General features: G+C 37.7%; 1 protein-coding gene across 1 annotated transcript; it reads left to right on the top strand.

Moving 5' to 3' along the window:
* Positions 1 to 833: 833 nt before the first annotated feature.
* On the top strand, positions 834 to 12,701 carry spcs3 (signal peptidase complex subunit 3). Its single transcript, XM_044346764.1, has 5 exons — positions 834 to 1,124; positions 4,672 to 4,745; positions 8,413 to 8,489; positions 10,378 to 10,493; positions 12,130 to 12,701. Exons 1-5 carry the CDS (start codon positions 982 to 984, stop codon positions 12,260 to 12,262), a joined length of 543 nt encoding a protein of 180 aa, XP_044202699.1. The 5' UTR covers positions 834 to 981; the 3' UTR covers positions 12,263 to 12,701.
* The last annotated feature ends 6,175 nt before the right edge of the window (positions 12,702 to 18,876 follow it).

Raw genomic sequence — 18,876 nt, 5'->3', positions numbered from 1 at the left:
ATAGAAGCGGGGATCTACCACACCAGACAGGACCCCAGGTGCAAAGGGGGAATTTTTAAATTCTATATATATACACACTCTCTCTCTCTCTCTCTGTCTCTGTCTCTCTCTCTCTCTCTATATATATATGTGTGTGTGTGTGTGTGTACATATATGTGTGTGTGTATACAGATACATACACATATATATATACACACACACACACACACACACACATACATATATATAGAGTTCACATAAAATGTTAATATCTGAGCGATATCAACATTCACAGGTGAATGAAGAAGGTATGGACTCGAGCTCTGACTCTCTCTCTCTCTATATGTGTGTGTGTGTGTGTGTGTGTGTGTGTGTGTGAACTTTGTAATCCATACATTATATATTATAATGTGTGTGTGTGCAATTTCCTGTACATAGCATATTCTTTGTTAGGAATAAAGTTATTGAAAAAAACCTTTACTTCTTCCGCTTACTCAGCGCTCGCATTTGAACGTATTTCCTATTTTCTGCTGCGTCAAGTTAACGTTGACACAAAACGGAAGCAAATCCACTTAGCCTACGCAGACGAGTAGGAACTGCCATATCTGCTTCGAGTTAAATTTATTTTGTCATGGCAGCAGACTCTTTCGAGCTGCCTGTCTAAAGTAGGTGCTTCAGAATGTTTTTGTCAATCATATAGCCGACATTAGTTGCAGAGATATTGACCATCACTTGGTTTTTCTTAATGTATTCGACTAAAAGTCACATTTAAAATAGTGTGTCTTTATATAATTCAACTTCCTCCTTTTTACCCAACTATCTCGCACACACATTGATTATATTTTGAAACGCCTTACGGGAAGTACGTCTTCGTTAACAAAACTTGACGTTTCCTTTTTGTACATTGACTAGAGCTAGCTATCGCGCACATCGTGTGCGATATACGTCTTATTGATTTACTAGTATTATTGTTATTACTGGTCTGGTAACTGCTATTTAAAGATGAATACGGTTCTGTCGAGAGCTAACTCTTTGTTCGCCTTCTCTCTGAGCGTCATGGCGGCCTTAACTTTCGGCTGTTTCATCACAACAGCGTTCAAAGACAGAAGAGTTCCTGTGGACATCCACGTCTCTAAAGTCATGCTGTAAGATTTATTTTTCAAGCATTATTTATAACAGCTGTCAACATTAAATACTTTACAAGTAGAATATGTATCTGTGAGTACTGTATTTTAGTTACGTATCATTACTAATGCTTGAATGTTTAGGCAATAATGCAAATGAGCAGATCAAAGATGAGATGAGAGAAACGTTAGTGCTAAGGTGATAACCGTGTATAAAAATACAGTAAGGCATTTGAGGCATTGATGCATTTGAGGTTTGGCTGATTTGGTTCAATGAAATGCTTTTTGTAGCAGAGAATTATACTCAGCAAAATTAAATACTCTCTTTTTGTAACAAATGCATTATTTTGCAAAGCAAATTTAGTAATTTTCTCAAGTATGGTTTTGACAACAGACCATTCACGTAATCTCAACAGTAATCAATAAAAAAGTAAAATAAAATATAACAGGTTATATACAGGTAGCTTCAAAATTACAAGGTAATTCATGTTATCAAATAAACTACATGTATATAAATCAGTAGCGGCTGGTGACTCAAAAAATTGGGGAGGACAGGAGGAAAACCAACATGGAATCTTACAACAAATCGCATCAAACTATATCATTGTCCCACCTGATGAAATCGGAGGGGTGGGGGGCAATTTTATATGCCAAAAAAACAATTTGCTTGAAAAGGCTGCTTCTTTAAAGACATTTGGCATATACATATCGTCTCTAAACAAAGAAGTGCTCATTTTAGCCATGGAGTGGTTCAAATGTGTCATTTTACCAACAAAGTGAAATTCAAATTTATAGTATTGTTCTATTGTGACAACAAATTTACGTTCTCATCAAAAACAGACAACATATCACATGATTTACATGTGTTTCCTATGTATTTTCTTAGTATACAGAAATATATAAAGTAGCACAAAGCTTATAATGTGATACAGGTTCAGATCAGTGCTGAATACTAGAAAGACTGGACACTAAAAACATTCACAGATCTAAAAGTGTAGGTTCACATCAGAAAGTATTAATGCATGTATCAAATACATGACCTACACACTCTTATCTATATGTACGATATACAAAATACAGTCTACAAAGCTAACATGTTAACACTAGGGGTGTTAACATGAACACAAAACTCACGGTTCGGATCGTATCACAGATTTGAGTCACGGATCAGATCATTATTAGGATCAGAGAAAAAAAGGGGGGAGACAAATAAAACTTTGTTTTCCATTTATTCTGTAACACATTTACAGCCAGAAACAGCAAGGAACTCTTAAATGAAAACAACATTTAAGATGTCCAATGTTTAAATAAAATAAAATAAAATATATAAAATATTCAATGCTCAGTGATTGCAATATGAGGCATGAAACCTTCCTCTTTTAAACAGTGAATGAAACAGCCTCTGTCCACATCATCAAAACTTGATGATAACCAACATTCACCGCTAACATCATTTAGCAGCTAGATAACTAATATGCTGCTCAGCTGCAGCACATCAAACAGCAGGTAAACATAACTCAAATGTCACATCGGACTGTTAGATGCTGGTTTGATTGTTGCTCTTCAAAATCCCTGTTAACGTTAGCGACACTCTGTCTGCCCATGACTTGTACTTACAGCAGTTTGTTTACTTTGTCTTAAATGAGACATTAAATTTTGCAATTAATCCGCAGTTCATATGCCTGCTGAACCGTGGGGGCGATCCATACGGATCACGGATCAACTACAATCAGTTACACCACTAGTTAACACTTGTTATTCTAGTTACTTTAAGCTTATTACCAATTACCAATATACGGCTCAGCTTAAAAACAAACTAAAGAAACTGTCAGAAGCAAGCAGCCAGACCTCCTGCACTCATTCACTAATCATACAACAGGTGACTGAACAACCAATTAATTAAAAACGAATGAATGAGTGAGTCCAGACATCTCACTGTAACTTCAACAAGCAAACTAACGTTACCCACAATACATTATATATATATATATATATCTGCTGCATTCTTGTTACAGAGATAAATTCACACAACAGCTACAGAGACATTTACCCATCAGAGATGAAATTAGCGACCAAAGAGACAGAGAGAAAGACGCTGTATCTGACTCACGTTAGCTGACGTCTTCTTCTTTCTATCATGGAGATGAAGTATTCATGTCATAACGTCCATTTGTGACTGTTGGTCATCTTGTATGTTATATGTAGCAGAATATATATATATAGCATATAACAGTTCTATATAACAGAACTTTATGGCTGCTGCTTAACCAGTCTGATATCATTAGCAACAATGGCAAACAAGCTAACTCTCGTGGTTGTTTCTCCGGTTGCTTCTCTCTCCAGCCTCCTCGGCAGTCCAGATAATTTCTCCTATTAGCTTAACAACAGTCCTTAACAGTTCTTCCATGGATGTATAAAGAGTCCTTCAGGCTGCTACAACAAGCCAGTTGTTGCATTGGCTAACACAAGGAGCTATCTACTGATGCTACTCTGCCTTACAGTGGAGAGAATTGAAGATGAAATCTGGAAACTATCATTGGACCAACTTGTCAATATTGCACTCTGGTTGTTGATTGGTAAGGGAGGACAGCCTCCCTTGGAGCGTCATTTTACGTGTCATGGCCAATTACAGATTAGCATGAAAAAAAAAAGAAATACATTAAGTCCAGTGTAAGAGATCCCGCCCTGCGGAGGTCAGCAGGCACCTGTCCTCCTCTCTATGATCAGGATGTCTTTTGAACACTGGATTCACGCTCAGGAATTTTCAGCCTCACATGTGACTGAATGGAAATGACGATAAATGATGTAAAATATAATGTAAAATATATATATATATGTGTTTAACTGTTATTATGGATAAAATTAAAGTCAGGAATAGTCTTTCAGCAAGAAACAGTTTAATGGGGGAAATAGCATCATGAAAAGAAACATCTCTCTAATAAATGAAGAAAGTTGTTTATGGTTCTTTTGTTGATCAGACCGACAATTAACAGATTTTTTTTAACTAGATGATGAATCAGAAAACAAATAAAACATAAAACTTGGGAGTGATACACTTAAATTTAATCTGTAATCTGTCTCCACTCTGATATGAAACTGCAGGGATGTTTTGATGTATCAAATCAGTTTGATCAGCTGTTTGACAAACACCTGCACATGAATAAAAACCTGCATTCTGTATTTATTCTGTGTATTGTGTCCTGCTCAGAGGCATATGAACCATTTCTACAAACAGAATGCATTCATATTATTTATTTATTATTTGAGTCTGTATTTATTGATATTCTGATTATGAATTCATTATTTAATAACCCAGAATGTGAGTAGAGTCTTTTGAACACTGAAAATTTAAAAAAAAAAAAAAATTATTAGGTGTTTCAGGGAAAATGGAAATTATGTAACTCATATCAAACTTGATGCTCAGGAATTTGCAGTGTCGATGGCCTTCAAAATGGTGGACCAGAACAACTTCGAACTTCGATTTGGTTATAGTGAGGATATATCAGAGACTTGAGATGTACATGTTGTCTGTCTTCCTCTGTTTATTTCTCTCCTCTCTGTTCAACAGGAAGAATGTCGATGACTTCACAGGACCCAGAGAGCGCAGTGATCTGGGTTTTATCACCTTTGACCTCTCAGCTGATATCCTTTACAGTACTGCTTCTCAAACATTGATGCACTGTAGTGCACTGTACATGTAGGAACAATGTTTTTCTGTGTTGAAATCCCACTTTTACCTTCTGCCAGCAGCCAGTGTAATCTGTCCGTTTCAAAAAGTTGTACTGTATATCTTCATGTCTAGTTTTTAGGGATGAAGTAAATAGGGGTGCGCAAAAAAAAGGATTCACATAAGAATCGCGATTCTATCTTTGCAGATTCAGAATCGATTCAGAAATTCCAAGAATCGATTTACATTTTTCAGTCTTGCCATGACGTTGTTTTCCTGACATGAGTTAGCTCGCTAAATCGCATAGATGGCGCAATGACGCCACGGTGGTTTCTGCCCGGACCCAACTCGGGGGGCAAGAAGGAAGTGAATTGTGTGTCATGGAGAGACCGCAAGTGATGGAGTACTTCACAGAAAAACAAATACAACCTGCCTCATTGGCAATGAAGGCAAGATTATCAGGTGTTGCAGTGCACCTCTGCAGGGTTCTGCTGTTGTGGGCATATTTATTTGTAACCACTGTGAAACAATCAGAAAATAACGTTTTCCTCATCCACTCTCTAGCTTGTAGGACCACTGCTTCTCTCTCTCTCTCTCTCTCTCTCTCTCTCTCTCTCTCTCTCTCTCGTCTTTTTTAAAATGAGTCGGGAAGCCGTCAGCAAAGCCTAACTTTACTTTTAATGTTATTAAACAAAGAGAAATGTCCTCCCCTCTTCCTAGTAAAGTTTTTGTCTTCCATCATGGCAGGGTTGTACAGTGTTACAGGTTGTGTTGCTCCAAAAGTTGATTCTGGTTCAACTTTCTCGCTGTTATTTGAAGTATGAATTGTTATTATTTGTAGTTTTGCACTTAGCAGTTTATCTTCGTAATCATTTTTATTTTTGTGTGAAGTATTCATTTTACCCTTTGTCTCAGGGCTGCCTTGGTTTCCTATCGACTGAGTGGACTAAAAGAAAATAAATCTTACTCAGGGTTGATATTGTAAATATTTACATTTGATTTAGTGTGATTTTTTTTTCACTGAGACCTATAAAAGTGTCTACCACAGTCAAATGGAAAGAGTAACTCAAAACATCAATCTAGAATCAAATCTATGAATGAATTGAGAACTGATTATGAATCAAGACTTGAATAGATTTTGAATCGCAAATCAATTGTGAATTGAATCGTGATCCCAAGAATTTGAATCAAATTGAATCGTGAGATTTTCTGAATTGTGCACCCCTACAAGTAAAGCACTGGTTTGCCAGGTTCTAGTCCTGAGTCTGCTTACTGCCATATTGTCATGTTCAGCAGTGAGCTCATCTCAGTTCATGAGTATGGTTGGGTGTAAGTAGTGTTAGCAATTTGTATTGTTTTAAAGGGCCAGTTTAACCAAATTACAAAAACATACAATATTTTTCCATTTACTGCTAATAGCATCGAGCTGTAACTAAAAGGGACCTATAATGCTCATTTTCAGCTCTATATTTTTATTTCTGGACTCCACTAGAGTAGCTTTGCATAATTCACAGTTCATAAAACCCATGACTCAACCTATTTATCTTATACTGGTCCTTTATCCAGCCCCTCATTTCAGTCTCTGTCTCTTAACAGGCAGTCTCAGCTCCTGTCTTTTTATAGCCCCCCCTCCCGATGAGCCCACTCTGTTCTGATTGGCCAGCTTTCCGGAAGCCTGCTAGGGATCCAGCCAGAGCAGAGTTGTGTTCAGTTACTGCTGATGCAAACTCAACATTTCCTGCTTCATTGCTTCAAATTAAAAGCTTTTAAATGACTAAATAACAGGAGACTTCAGGGATAGATGCTAATTTTTTAAGCACTGGCTCCACGGGTCACTAAGCCCCTAAAATTTAGTGGCCAAAGTACATTTATGGTAAATTTATATTATGTTATGTTTATGTAAAAACAACAAAGAATAGGCAATTTAACTCAACACAGCCTTCCTTAACTGTGACGCTTCAATAAATGAAAATAATTGAATATGCCATATAAATAAAAGTAGAAGTTGGTAAAGAAAAAGTTTAGAAGGAACCATATTTATTTATATATTTATCTGTATTTATATTTTAAAGCCATATTTATAAACAGGTGAACATGGGCTGCAAGTTAAGTTACTTGAATGAGCCTCTGATGAGTAGATCAAATCCACCTGAGTGTCATCTGACCGCATGCTTCAATTGAAGGCGTGCAAGTCAAGGAAATCTGACCTTTTGTACAAAGTTAAGTTTGTCAATGCCACAAATTTGCTTAAATTTGATTGCTAACCTAGAACTAGGGAAGAGGAAAAGTATTTCTTCTTCATTTTACATTTAAGATTACTTGTCTTGTTTCTGAACCCTCAAACTTTCTGATTATTTACAGGGTTATGTGAAAATATTAGAGAGATTTGCTGACAGCTTCCCGACTCATTTTAAAAAAGACAAGAGAAAAAGAGAGAGAGAGAGAGTGTGAGCGAGAGCAGCTGTGGTCAAGCCAGCTAGACAGTGAATTAAGTAGCGAGAAGGCCATTGAATCAGTTTAATAAAACTTTATTTTCTGATTGTTTCACAGTGGTTACATTCTAGAGCACAAACACCCCCACACCCCCACACACCTGCGATATAATTGTAGCGAGGCATAAATCAGGGCAAGGATATGAAACAATTTCTAGAGCTTTGAGTGTTACCAGGAGCACAGTGGCCTCAAAAATGGAAGAAGTTTGGAGCCACCAGGACTCTTCTTAGAGTTGGCTGTCCAGCCTAACTGAATAACCAGGCAAGAAGGGCCTTGTACAGGGAGGTGACCAAGAACCCAACGGTCACCCTTTACCGGGTTTTCAGAAGTCCTCTGCAGAGATGGAAGAACCTGCTGGAAGGATGACTATCACAGCAGAATTCCATCAATCAGACCTTTATGGCAGAGTGGCCAGATAGAAGCCACTCTTGAGTAAGAGGGACATGACAGCCTGCTTGGAGTTTGCCAAACAGCATTTAACTGTGAGAGCATGAGGAAGAAGTTGGGCTCTGCACTATATATCGTATTAATTTGATTAATTTGAATTTTTGTAATGTTAAATGTCTAGATTCAGAAAATTCAAGTTGTTAAGGTATGCACAAAAGGTAATTTTTATTCAAGAAGTAACAGACAATAGCTGCTTCATTAGCTGCTTTAAGTCATGACAGACCCGTAAACTGATGTGATAAATTACACTACAAAAGCACCTGCTGCAGTTTACAGGACTTTTGTGACTCCAGGTGGCAAGCTGTCTCTGGCTATTTCGCAGTGAATTTAATGGTCACATCTACAAGAGGGACAGACTGAAAATGTTTAACATAAAAACATTATGGGTTATGGTGTGTTGATGGACAACAATGGCAATTTTATCCATTTAGAATTAAATTTACAACACAAAATGTGCAAAAAGTGAAGGGGTCTAATACTTTCTGAATCCACCGTATGTTTCTGAGCTTTCTGCCTCCATTATGAGCAGTTTTTATTGTATTTACTTTTTACTTTCCACTGAAGGTCCTAAGAAATAGGCCCATCTTTGTGTTGTATAATAAGAGTTATACAATTTATGTCCTGTTGTAGTGGCATGGTCCTTGTGTGATGACTACCTGCAGGGTAATGTCTGTACTCTCATTGTTCCTTAACTTTTCTTACATTTGCAACCAATTTTTGACTGGAATGTTAAACAGCTGTTTCTCTATCTATCTGCTGAGTACGCCACAAAGAGCAATGTAAGCCGTATTCAGCAAACACACACACCCACTTGCACACTAAGGTTAGACTGATATTAGGGCTGGTTGGTATCTATATTTTTGTTTTTGCACGATGTGTCTAAATTGTAAAATTGAGTTATTACAATATGCACAAAAAGGTCATTTTTAGTCCAAAAGTAACGTAACGTGATTATACTACATGTTCATCTGCTGCAGTTTACATGACTGTCATGACTGTCAGGTGGAGAACTCAGAGTGAATTTAACGGCCACATCTACGAGAAAGATCGACTGACAATGACTTTGCACACTGATCTTTGCTCTCGGTTTCCTCTCTGGTTACCAGAGTTGAAATGCTGGGAGTCAACTGAACAGTTTTCAGATTCTGTTTTGTACAGTTTGTCTCTATCTGCTGGGTAGCTGACACTAGCTAGCAGCAGTCTGAAGACATCAGGCTGATGTCTTGTAAAGGAACACAAACAGCAGCAGATTATTAGTGAGCTGACCTTTCTGCTCTATCTGTGCTGAAACTGATTATTAAACTGGATGTGATCTATTTAGTTGAAGCATCTAGTACTGACAGGCAATAGCTGTGGGGATAACCTGTATTTTATAGCCCTGCAGGTGGTGCAGGTCTTTTATTGTTCTTGCTCAACTGTCTTAAAAAACTGTTTCAAGCCTTCTATGTTGCAGGCAAACAAAAATTGATTAAAATCGTGAATTGACCTCAAGTTTGAAAAAAATCAAGCTTTGATTTTTTTTTTATCACCCAGCCCTAACAAATATACAGGCATTTTATTGGCTTTTTATCAGGAAGTGTGGTCAGTTTTTGTCCACCTGTCTTTGGATATATCCAGAATAGGGATATATTAGTGGCCGATAAAATGTTGGCTGATGAGAAGAAAATTCAATTGTTATTTTTCCGATAATGAAATTTCAGCTGATAATTATGTCTGATAATTATGCCTTGGCTGTGGACTAAGGGTGCTACTGAAAACCCGTTTCTGGAGAGAAAGCAGAGAGAATGAAACAGACTTCAGGTTATACTTTACTTTAGTCAACAGTGAATGTTCGCTGGCGTAACAAGATCAGAGCTCAATCCACCAGTAAGGAAGATAACTTATCAAACAACAAGCAGAACATAAACATGAAGAAATGCAACATCTGCAATGGCCCTCCCAGCAGTCAACTCACTGTCCCCTCTTATCCACAGCCAGTGTATTTTACAGCCATACCGAGCTTGATATACTTTTAGCGAACTGTTACAAATTAGCTCAAAGGGAATACTAATTAAATCTCATTAGCTAAGTATCTGAAAAAGAGATATGTCTGTTGTTAATTAGTCTACATATTTAAAAGATAAATTATGGTTGTCAAAATGTATTTTTTAATTTTGAGGATGGTGAGTACTGTAAACATTTGTGCTGTATTAGAAGAATAGACTTGTCACAATCACAATGTATAGACAAATGCAATATTTCATAAAGAAACATAATTTAGAGACCTGAAAACACAGGTTTTCTGTTACACGGATTCATATTAGTATTTAAAAACCAAGGGCTAGCGTCTCTTCAAAGGAAGACAAAATACCACTTCTGCCTCAGAAATGACTTTTAACTGTAATGTGATCCACAGAGCACAGAACTGTTTTAAAATGGTCTCATGTGTATTTTGATTTTTCCTTCATGTATGCAATACGTTAAAGTAAAACTATACACTGTATGTTAAGTTTGTGAGAAATATTATTTTCTGTGAACATTTGGCCAGGGAAAAAATACATTAAATGAACTGTCTCATTCACAGTTTCTCTGTAGATCAGGGGCACAATACCTGATAGATGAAGTCATCAAATGAAATTAATATAATGTGTGTGTGTGTGTTTGTGTGTTTGTGTGTGCGTGTGTCAGTCTCTGAACCAGGTAGTGCTGTGGGATAAGATTGTCCTTCGAGGTGAAAACACCAAACTGAACCTCAGAGACATGAAGTCCAAATACTTCTTCTTTGATGATGGAAATGGACTCAGGTTAGACACAAATACACACACACAGGCTTGACATGAAGAACAATGTGTCTGCTGAAAGCCGACAAATATTCCTGCTGCAAAGTTGACCTCTTAATGACAACACTGGAATAAAGAAAGACATTTAGACAATAGAGGCTCATGAAAAACTCAAGACACTCATCAGTCAGACATTTCTCTGTTCTCTGTTAAAGAGAGGCTGAGATTGACACTAAAATGAGAATTGCTGGTCCACCTTAAAGGTAAGCCTGGTCAGGTTAGGCTAAGGCATTGTTGATAACTTCGGGGCTAACCCCCTTCGATAGATGAGTGTTTTCTTTGTCATGAGGAGCTGCAGCATTTATTAACTGACACACTGCAGTCTTTACAGTACATTTACTGTCAGACTGACAACTAACTTACTGCTGACCTTTTCCTCCGCTCTGCTCACATCACCATCATTTTTCTGCTGCTCGCTCGCTCTACACTATGTTCACATATATTACGCACTGCCCTCTTCCTTAACGGAGCTACGCTACTCTTCACATAGATGTCCTTTGAAGAATGAAGAGAGGTAGGATGACTCAAAACAATTCAACAATAACGCAGGGTGTGCTCGCAAAATGTGTGAGTGAAAATCATTGGTAGCTCGTTGATATTAATGATTGTGTGAAATTTTAGCAGTGGCGCTCATAATTTTAAGACAGGTTTTTTTCCTGGAAATGCATCTTAAAAAGTGGGGTAGTCTCATATTCGGGGTCTAGACAATTACCTGTTCACAAAATCAGATATTCCTTTCGAATGGATAAAGTACCGGTGTACAACCAGCTCCTACATGGAGTGTTGCGTTATGGGTTGTTTCTAGCCTTGATGTTGCTAGGCTAGCAAGTGTCTTAAAGTCTGTTTATAGTGAGTGTGTAGTCAGTCAGCCCTAAAAGTGTTTTGTTAGTCGAGTTTAACCTGCAGGAGTTTCAGAAGGCTTGTGCAACGTGTTTTTCTGCCATGGAGGAAATAAATTAATGACGAGTGAAAATGAGTCCAAAGCGTCTTCCAATGTCTTTGCTGCAGAAACAGAATTATGTCAAGCTGCCAAATACCATCACTGATGATAATCCAAATACAAACAGGCTATGATGAAAGTTATATTCAGAAAGTATTTTTCTAAAAACAGGTATTGCAAAGGGGGGGGGGGGGGGGTTTCACCTTATATTTTTTTTACGGTGGTTACTGCGATGGTTTGAATGGCTCTGGAGTCAGAGTTAATCTGAGAGTTAGTTTCAAAATAAGACCTGAAATGACCTGGAATGTATTTTCTTCCTTGAATTTTATTTTGCATGTGAGACAAGACATTACCTACACAATAATGGAGGAGGCATGTGCACAAGCTGTTTTGCCGCAATAATGTAATAATAATGTTGCCTTAAGACAACACTTACTTCACCTGAAGGATCAAATACCTAAACATTATGGAAGGGTCTGAGTAAGAGTCTGACGCTCCAAATGCTGCTTCAGAGGCTTTTCCCTTGTGACAAAAAATCCCATTTTTGAATAGTGAATATAATTATCAAATCTGAGGTCCTTGTCAGCATGAGTTGAATGTTACATCTAAGTAATTAGCTGTATGCAACTGTCCTGACTGTCATGTCTGTGTCATCTCCAGGGCCAATAAAAACATCACTCTGACACTGTCATGGAATGTTGTTCCCAACGCTGGAATCCTGCCTCTAGTGGCTGGAAGTGGACACGTCAGCCTTCCTTTCCCTGAGACATACGAGACCACCAAGAGCTATTAGACACAGTCAGACACACATCCAGCCAGTTTCAACACATACTGTACACACAGACCAATGGAAGCAAGACAAGCACAGGCACAAACTGATGGCTCACTCACACTTTACACTGGTCTTTCTTCATAGATGTAAATTAATTTTTGGTTTGTAATAAAAGTTGAGATTGGAAAACTTTGTTTCTCTGTATGAGTTTTAAATAAACCAATATAATGTACACTGATGACAGATGAAGAGTTACTTCAACCAAATCACAAAAAACGCATTGTCTCACCCCCCCTTACATGCAAACACTGTTGGTGTTCATTTGATGAGAACAAAACAAAGAGGCTTTTGAACATCATCAGTATTGAGATTGGAAAATGTGACACATCCATAATCTGTGCTCATATTGATTGTGTTTATGAATCATTTTATCATTAATGAATAAAGATTTCATATTAATGTTAAGTGTTCACTTTGAAATTACTGGCTTAAACTATGACTGAATCTGTGTGCTACAACAACGGCTAATTTAAGAGCTGATAGAGTCAATCCAATGTTATTTAGCTATCAAAGATGCTAATTAATTACAATAGTTTCTGTGAGCTGCACCTGGATATCTTGGAAATACAGCAACATAATTGGGGCATTGTCATGCCGGAAGAGACCACTCCATCAGGATAGAAATGTGTCATCATAGGATAAAGGTGGTGACTCAGAACAACTTTGTATTGATATGAAGTGACCCTTCCCTCTAAGGGGACAAGTGGACCCAAACCATGTTTTTTCCTTTAACTTGTCACCCTTCTATATATACAATACCCACTGCAATATTGGTACAAAAAACTAACTAAGAATATAACTAAAATATACATATGAGAAGGAACAAAAATCAATTATTTCAGCAGGGCCAAGCTCCCACTGTAGTCATAGCCACTGCATGCAACCTGTGTATGGCAATGCTTGGCACTGGGCACTAAAATGCCAGCTGATGTCGTTATTATATGACCCTTCTCAAGAGTAATCCCTCACTATGGCGTAGTTGAAAGGATATTGAGGAAGATTCGTTATAATTCTCATATCAGAAGTGTTCTTACTTCTATTTAGAGTCAGTATCCAAATTTCTTTCATCATTGAAAAGTAAGTCATTGAAAAATGTCAGTTTTCTGACATTTAGCAGGAATGTCTGGACTAAATTGAACAGATTTTTTTGTCCCCAATAAAGTTAAAGAAATGCATATTACAGTTTTACAAAAATAATACCCCTGTAATTAATCAATTCACAATTTTAGACCTGATGTTTTCCCTTTATGTTCCTTCTACAAAAAGGACAAGGACAAGGTCATTTTCTCATTTATTTTATGTACTGTACTCATTCAAGTAACTTTTGGACTCAAATTTCCTTATCTGGGAAACTGGGAGACTGGGAGAATGGTCTTGTTCCATATTATGGAAAGTATTTTCTTATTTGTGAATGTATAGTCTACTGTCTGTCACACACACATACACACACACTCTTTATAGATTCTTTAAATAAACCTTTCAAATAGTAGAACAGAGTATAAATTCATTTTATATCTGTCAGCATTAAGATTGTATTTATTTATTGATTGGTACAGTGTGCAGTTTTAAGCATAAAAGATGCACTGCACCGGAGTTAGCTCAAAGCTAAATTGCATCCGCAGTCCCCCACAATCAAAACAAACAACAGCACAACAAACAGTACAAAGCAAAAAACACACAGAACACACCATACAAAATACAGAATACAAGCTACACACAGCAAATCACATACTCCCACAATGTCAATTAGAAATTAATAATGTAAACTTGTCAAATTAAAAGCAAAACTACCTGCGCTAATGAGAAAACCATAGATAAAGTTTAGACTCAGTGGTCACACAGCTGATTGGTCTTAGATTTTTTAATTTGGCCTTAAATGTATTGATTGATGTATTGCAGTTCTTCATATCATCAGGTAGGGCATTCCACTGAGTTGTGGCTTTCACAGAGAAAGCTGACTGCCCAAATGCAGTGCAACACAATGGTACGGTACAATCTTGTATAGAGGATATTCTGGAGGACCTAATGGAACTTACTGAGCGAGTGTACACAAAGTTACATAGTGGAGGAGGGGCCAAACCATTTAAAATTTTATAAAGAAAGAAGAAGAAGAAAGAAGCAACTTAGCTGCAGTGAGAAGTATTACAAAGCATATTTCCATGAACAGTGATGTCTAATCCTGTCTCCCCTTACTTAAGCAGACACAGAAGTGCTTAGTAATGGTAATCATGAAGTAACAAGCGGTCCTAGTAACAGCTCAGTGTGTCACTATCTATGGGGATATTAATAACTAGTATTTACATAATAAAATGTAGAGTCTACCATGATAGATTCAGGAAGTGATCAGCGTGCAGATTCAGATAACTGCTTAGGAATTTGTGTGCCTTTGTGATGCAACCTCATGGTAAAATGAATGAATTTATTAACATGCTCCAGTATTTGACTTTACATTGGCCCTTTTATGAGGCTGGGTGTGATCATGTAGCTTTATTGGATATGTATTTGCACTAGATATTTTGGCAAAAAAAAGAAAGAAAAATAAACAACTCCCTTGTCAAACTACAAAAATGAAGTATACACGACCATTAATGGTTAAGCAAATTAAAGCGCAAAGAAAATTATAAAGATTTGCTGTTCCGACCTTTCTTTTCCTGTTGTTTCTATTCTTGTTTTGACAGACATAGGATTACCTAAAATGTTCTAGTACAATAAAGGAAGTTAGTTCTGGTGTTGTTGCAATACATTTATACAGTTTAGACATTTCATTCTGACTTAAAGGACAGTGAATCACATTTTGTGATTTTAACATTTAAACTGAAAGTTGAAAGATAACATGTTCATCTGTGCGTTGAGGTATTACAACTCTTGCTGGTTACGAAACATTTTCAAAACACGTTAGGTCAGAGCAAAAACAAAGTGGATTTTCTTAGTTTCACTTTTGTGACGTTTACATCCTTTAAAAATATCAATATAATTCAAAATACATAACATATAACACACACTTTTTGTACAAATTCTCCTCATTATCCACACAATTTGACAAAAAAAACCCAAAACAATTTTATTTTATTTTTGTTTTGTTGTGATAATTGATATTAATATTAAACACACTGTGGATAACATGGATGAAGTGCGCTCTACTTTTCTCTGTCCTCCTTTGGATGTGCTTCTCTTAGCATCGTTTTATTGATCTTTAACTTGACTAAAGTCCTGGGACTGCTCCCTCCAGACTGACACACGGACACACACACACACACACACACACACAAAGTACAAAGTACAAGGCATGAGATTAAGATCCTTCTATATAATAATAAGGGAAGAATCTAAGGTATATATTGTCTGATCCAAGAAACATTGCACACATATATAGAACTTCCAGGTTCTGTCCCAGAAGATGGGGATTTTCGAAAACCTTGCTTGAAATCCAATTTGCATTTGTAGTAACATAAATACCTACCTACCTGTTGTCCATTCCATATGTTTAGATTGGTTAGATAGTAATTTATGAGAAACGATTTAATGTTGTTTTTTATTCTATATTTGTTTTTTGCAGCCTTTAATAAAATTTGCTTACCATAAGCACATGCATTTCAGAGGACCAAACAAAAATTTTGGTGGCAGAATTTACAGCTAAATGTGCTAGAATATGGAACGTAAACTCACTTAATTTTTTCAGAAATGCAGTTGAAAGAATGAGAATTGCATTGAGTTACAGAAGCTATAGTGGACCAGCAGCTAGATAGGAAGTGGTTTCAGGACTTTGGCATGGGAAGTAACCCCCCACACCCATTACCCACCCCCAAATAAAATATAGCTATTTCCATATGAACATCATTATTGCTTTCCAAGCTCTACTTACAACTGACTGAACACTTTTGGAATGCCAGTGTTAGTTGCACTAACCCTTACTGTAGAGAGCTGCTTTTCCTCCTCCCCTCCTGGAACTGGGACGTTAGAGAAGATGGAGGCAGTGAAGACTTGTTGTGGAGAGGTGGAGGATGGAAATTGCCTCAGGGTGTCTGCTTCAAAAACAACAGTCATCTCATTCAAGTCTTCACTTTAACATATCCCCTCCCAGAAAAATTAACTATTTTCTTTGATGCTCAGTTTTCTACTTTGTGCCTGTCAGACTTCAGATTGAGATGCATAGTGAATTTGCAGGCTAGATGGTGGAAGTTTTGACATAGATGATATTAGAAAGCAGAGGAGTATCTGACCTTGGTTCCGATCACAATGTTGTTTCTGTGAGTTGAATGTGTTTCCTCTTCTTGGACAGCTTGAAGATATACTTCTGAACTGAATTGTCCAGAAACTCTGGAGGGAAAAACAAATGAATTTAACAATTACGCTGCTTAAATTGTTAATAAGTGACATTTTTGCAGGGAAAAAACCGAGTGACACTTTTTCCAATTCAATTCGATTTTATTTATATAGCGCCAAATCACAACAAAAGTCATCTCAGGGCACTTTTCACATGGAGCAGATCTAGACCATACTCTTTAATTTACAGAGACAGAGACCCAACAATTCCCCCATGAGCAAGCACTTGGCGACAGCGGTAAGGAAAGACTCCCCTTTGACGGGAAGAAACGTCAAGCAGAACATGGCTCTAGGTAGGCGGCCATCTGCCCTTGGGTTGAGAGAGAGAGAAGAGGGTGGGAGGGGTGGGGAGGGAGGGGCACAGAGAAGCAGAACAGCAACAACAACAACAACAATGGATACATGACTAGCGGCAACAAACAGCAACCGGTGAAGGACAGAAGAAGGATATCAACACGTCAGCATGATGCTTTCCTGCGTGTGAGAAAGCCCAAAGACCTCCGGGGAAGAAGTCAAGTTAGTTGCATTAATGGTAAAAGAATACATATAGATGGAGAAGAGGAGAGAGGAGTTCAGTGCATCAATGGAAGCCCCCCGGCAGTCTAGGCCTATAGCAGCATAACTAAGGGCTGGTCCAAGGCGAGTCTGGTCGGCCCTAAGTATAAGCTTTATCAAAAAGGAAAGTTTTAAGCCTACTCTTAAACGTAGATAGGGTGTCTGCCCCCGGGCCGAATCTGGAAGATGGTTCCACAAGAGAGGAGCCTGATAGCTGAAGGCTCTGCCTCCCATTCTACTTTTGGCGACTGTAGGAACCACCAGTAAGCCTGCATTTTGGGAGCACAGTGCTCTAGTGGGGAAATAGGGTACTATGAGCTCTTTAAAATATAATGGTGCCTGACCATTAGGGGCTTTGGATGTGAGAAGAAGGATTTTAAATTCAATTCTTAATTTTACTGGAAGCCAATGCAGCGAAGCTAAGACGGGGGAAATATGATCTCTTTTTCTAGTTTTAATCAGCACACGTGCAGCTGCATTCTGGACCAGCTAAAGAGTCTTTAGAGACTTGTTAGGGAAGCCTGATAATAATGAGTGGCAATAATCCAGCCTAGAAGTAACAAATGCATGGACTATTTTTTCTGCATCTCGTTGAGACAGGATGTGCCTGATTTTTCCAATATTACGTAAGTGAAAAAAGGCACTTCTTGAAATGTGTTTTATGTGGGAGTTAAAGGACATATTCTGATCAAAGATAACTCCCAGATTCCTTACGGTGGTGCTGGAGGCCAGGGTAATGCCATCCAGAGTAGCTATATCATTAGATAATGTGTTTCTAAGGTGTTTAGGGCCAAGCACAATAACTTCAGTTTTATCTGAGTTTAATAGTAGAAAATTGCAGGTCATCCAGGTCTTTATGTCCTTAAGGCATGCTTGGAGTTTGTTTAACTGATTGGTTTCATCTGGCTTCATTGATAAATATGAATGAAAATGTATGGAGTGTTTCCTAATAATATTACCTAAAGGAAGCATATACAATGTGAATAGAATTGGTCCAAGGATAGAACCTTGTGGAACTCCGTGTCTAACCCTTGCCTTTACGGAGGATTCATCATTAACATGTACAAACTGAAATCCGTCTGATAAATAGGACTTAAACCAGCTTAATGCAGTTCCTTTAAAGCCAATTAAATGTTCCAGTCTCTGCAAAAGGATTTGATGGTCAATTGTGTCGAATGCGGCACTAAGATCTAACAGGACAAGTATAGAGACAAATCCTTTGTCCGATGCAGTAAGGAGGTCATTTGTGACTTTCACCAGTGCTGTCTCTGTGCTATGATGCGCTCTTAATCCTGACTGAAAATCCTCAAATAAACTATTGTTATGTAGAAAGTCACATAACTGATTAGAGACTGCTTTCTCGAGGATCTTAGAGAGAAATGGAAGGTTAGATATAGGTCTATAATTGGCTAAAATGCCTGAATCAAGAGTAGGCTTCTTAAGAAGAGGTTTAATTACAGCTACTTTAAAGGACTGTGGTACATAGCATGTTACTAAAGACAGATTGATCATATCTAGTAAAGAAGTGCTAACTAAGGGTAAGGCTTCCTTAAGCAACCTAGTAGGGATGGGGTCTAAGAGACAGGTTGATGGTTTAGCTGAACAAATCATTGAAGTTAGTTCAGAAAAGTCGACCGGAGAAAAACAGTCCAAATATATGTCAGGATTTACAGCTGTTTCTAAGGTGCCTGTGTTTG

The sequence above is a fragment of the Thunnus albacares genome, chromosome 3, assembly GCF_914725855.1.
Source record: "Thunnus albacares chromosome 3, fThuAlb1.1, whole genome shotgun sequence".
Taxonomy (NCBI): Eukaryota; Metazoa; Chordata; class Actinopteri; order Scombriformes; family Scombridae; genus Thunnus; species Thunnus albacares.
The sequence above is the reverse complement of the archived record's forward strand: the minus strand, read 5'-3'. Positions and strand labels throughout refer to the sequence as shown.

Coding starts and splice junctions, on each gene's coding strand:
- spcs3 (XM_044346764.1), top strand. CDS start 982: ATGAATACGGTTCTGTCGAGAGCTAACTCTTTGTTCGCCTTCTCTCTG. Junction 1,125..4,671: donor CACGTCTCTAAAGTCATGCT/GTAAGATTTATT, acceptor TCTGTTCAACAG/GAAGAATGTCGATGACTTCA. Junction 8,490..10,377: donor AGTACGCCACAAAGAGCAAT/GTAAGCCGTATT, acceptor TGCGTGTGTCAG/TCTCTGAACCAGGTAGTGCT.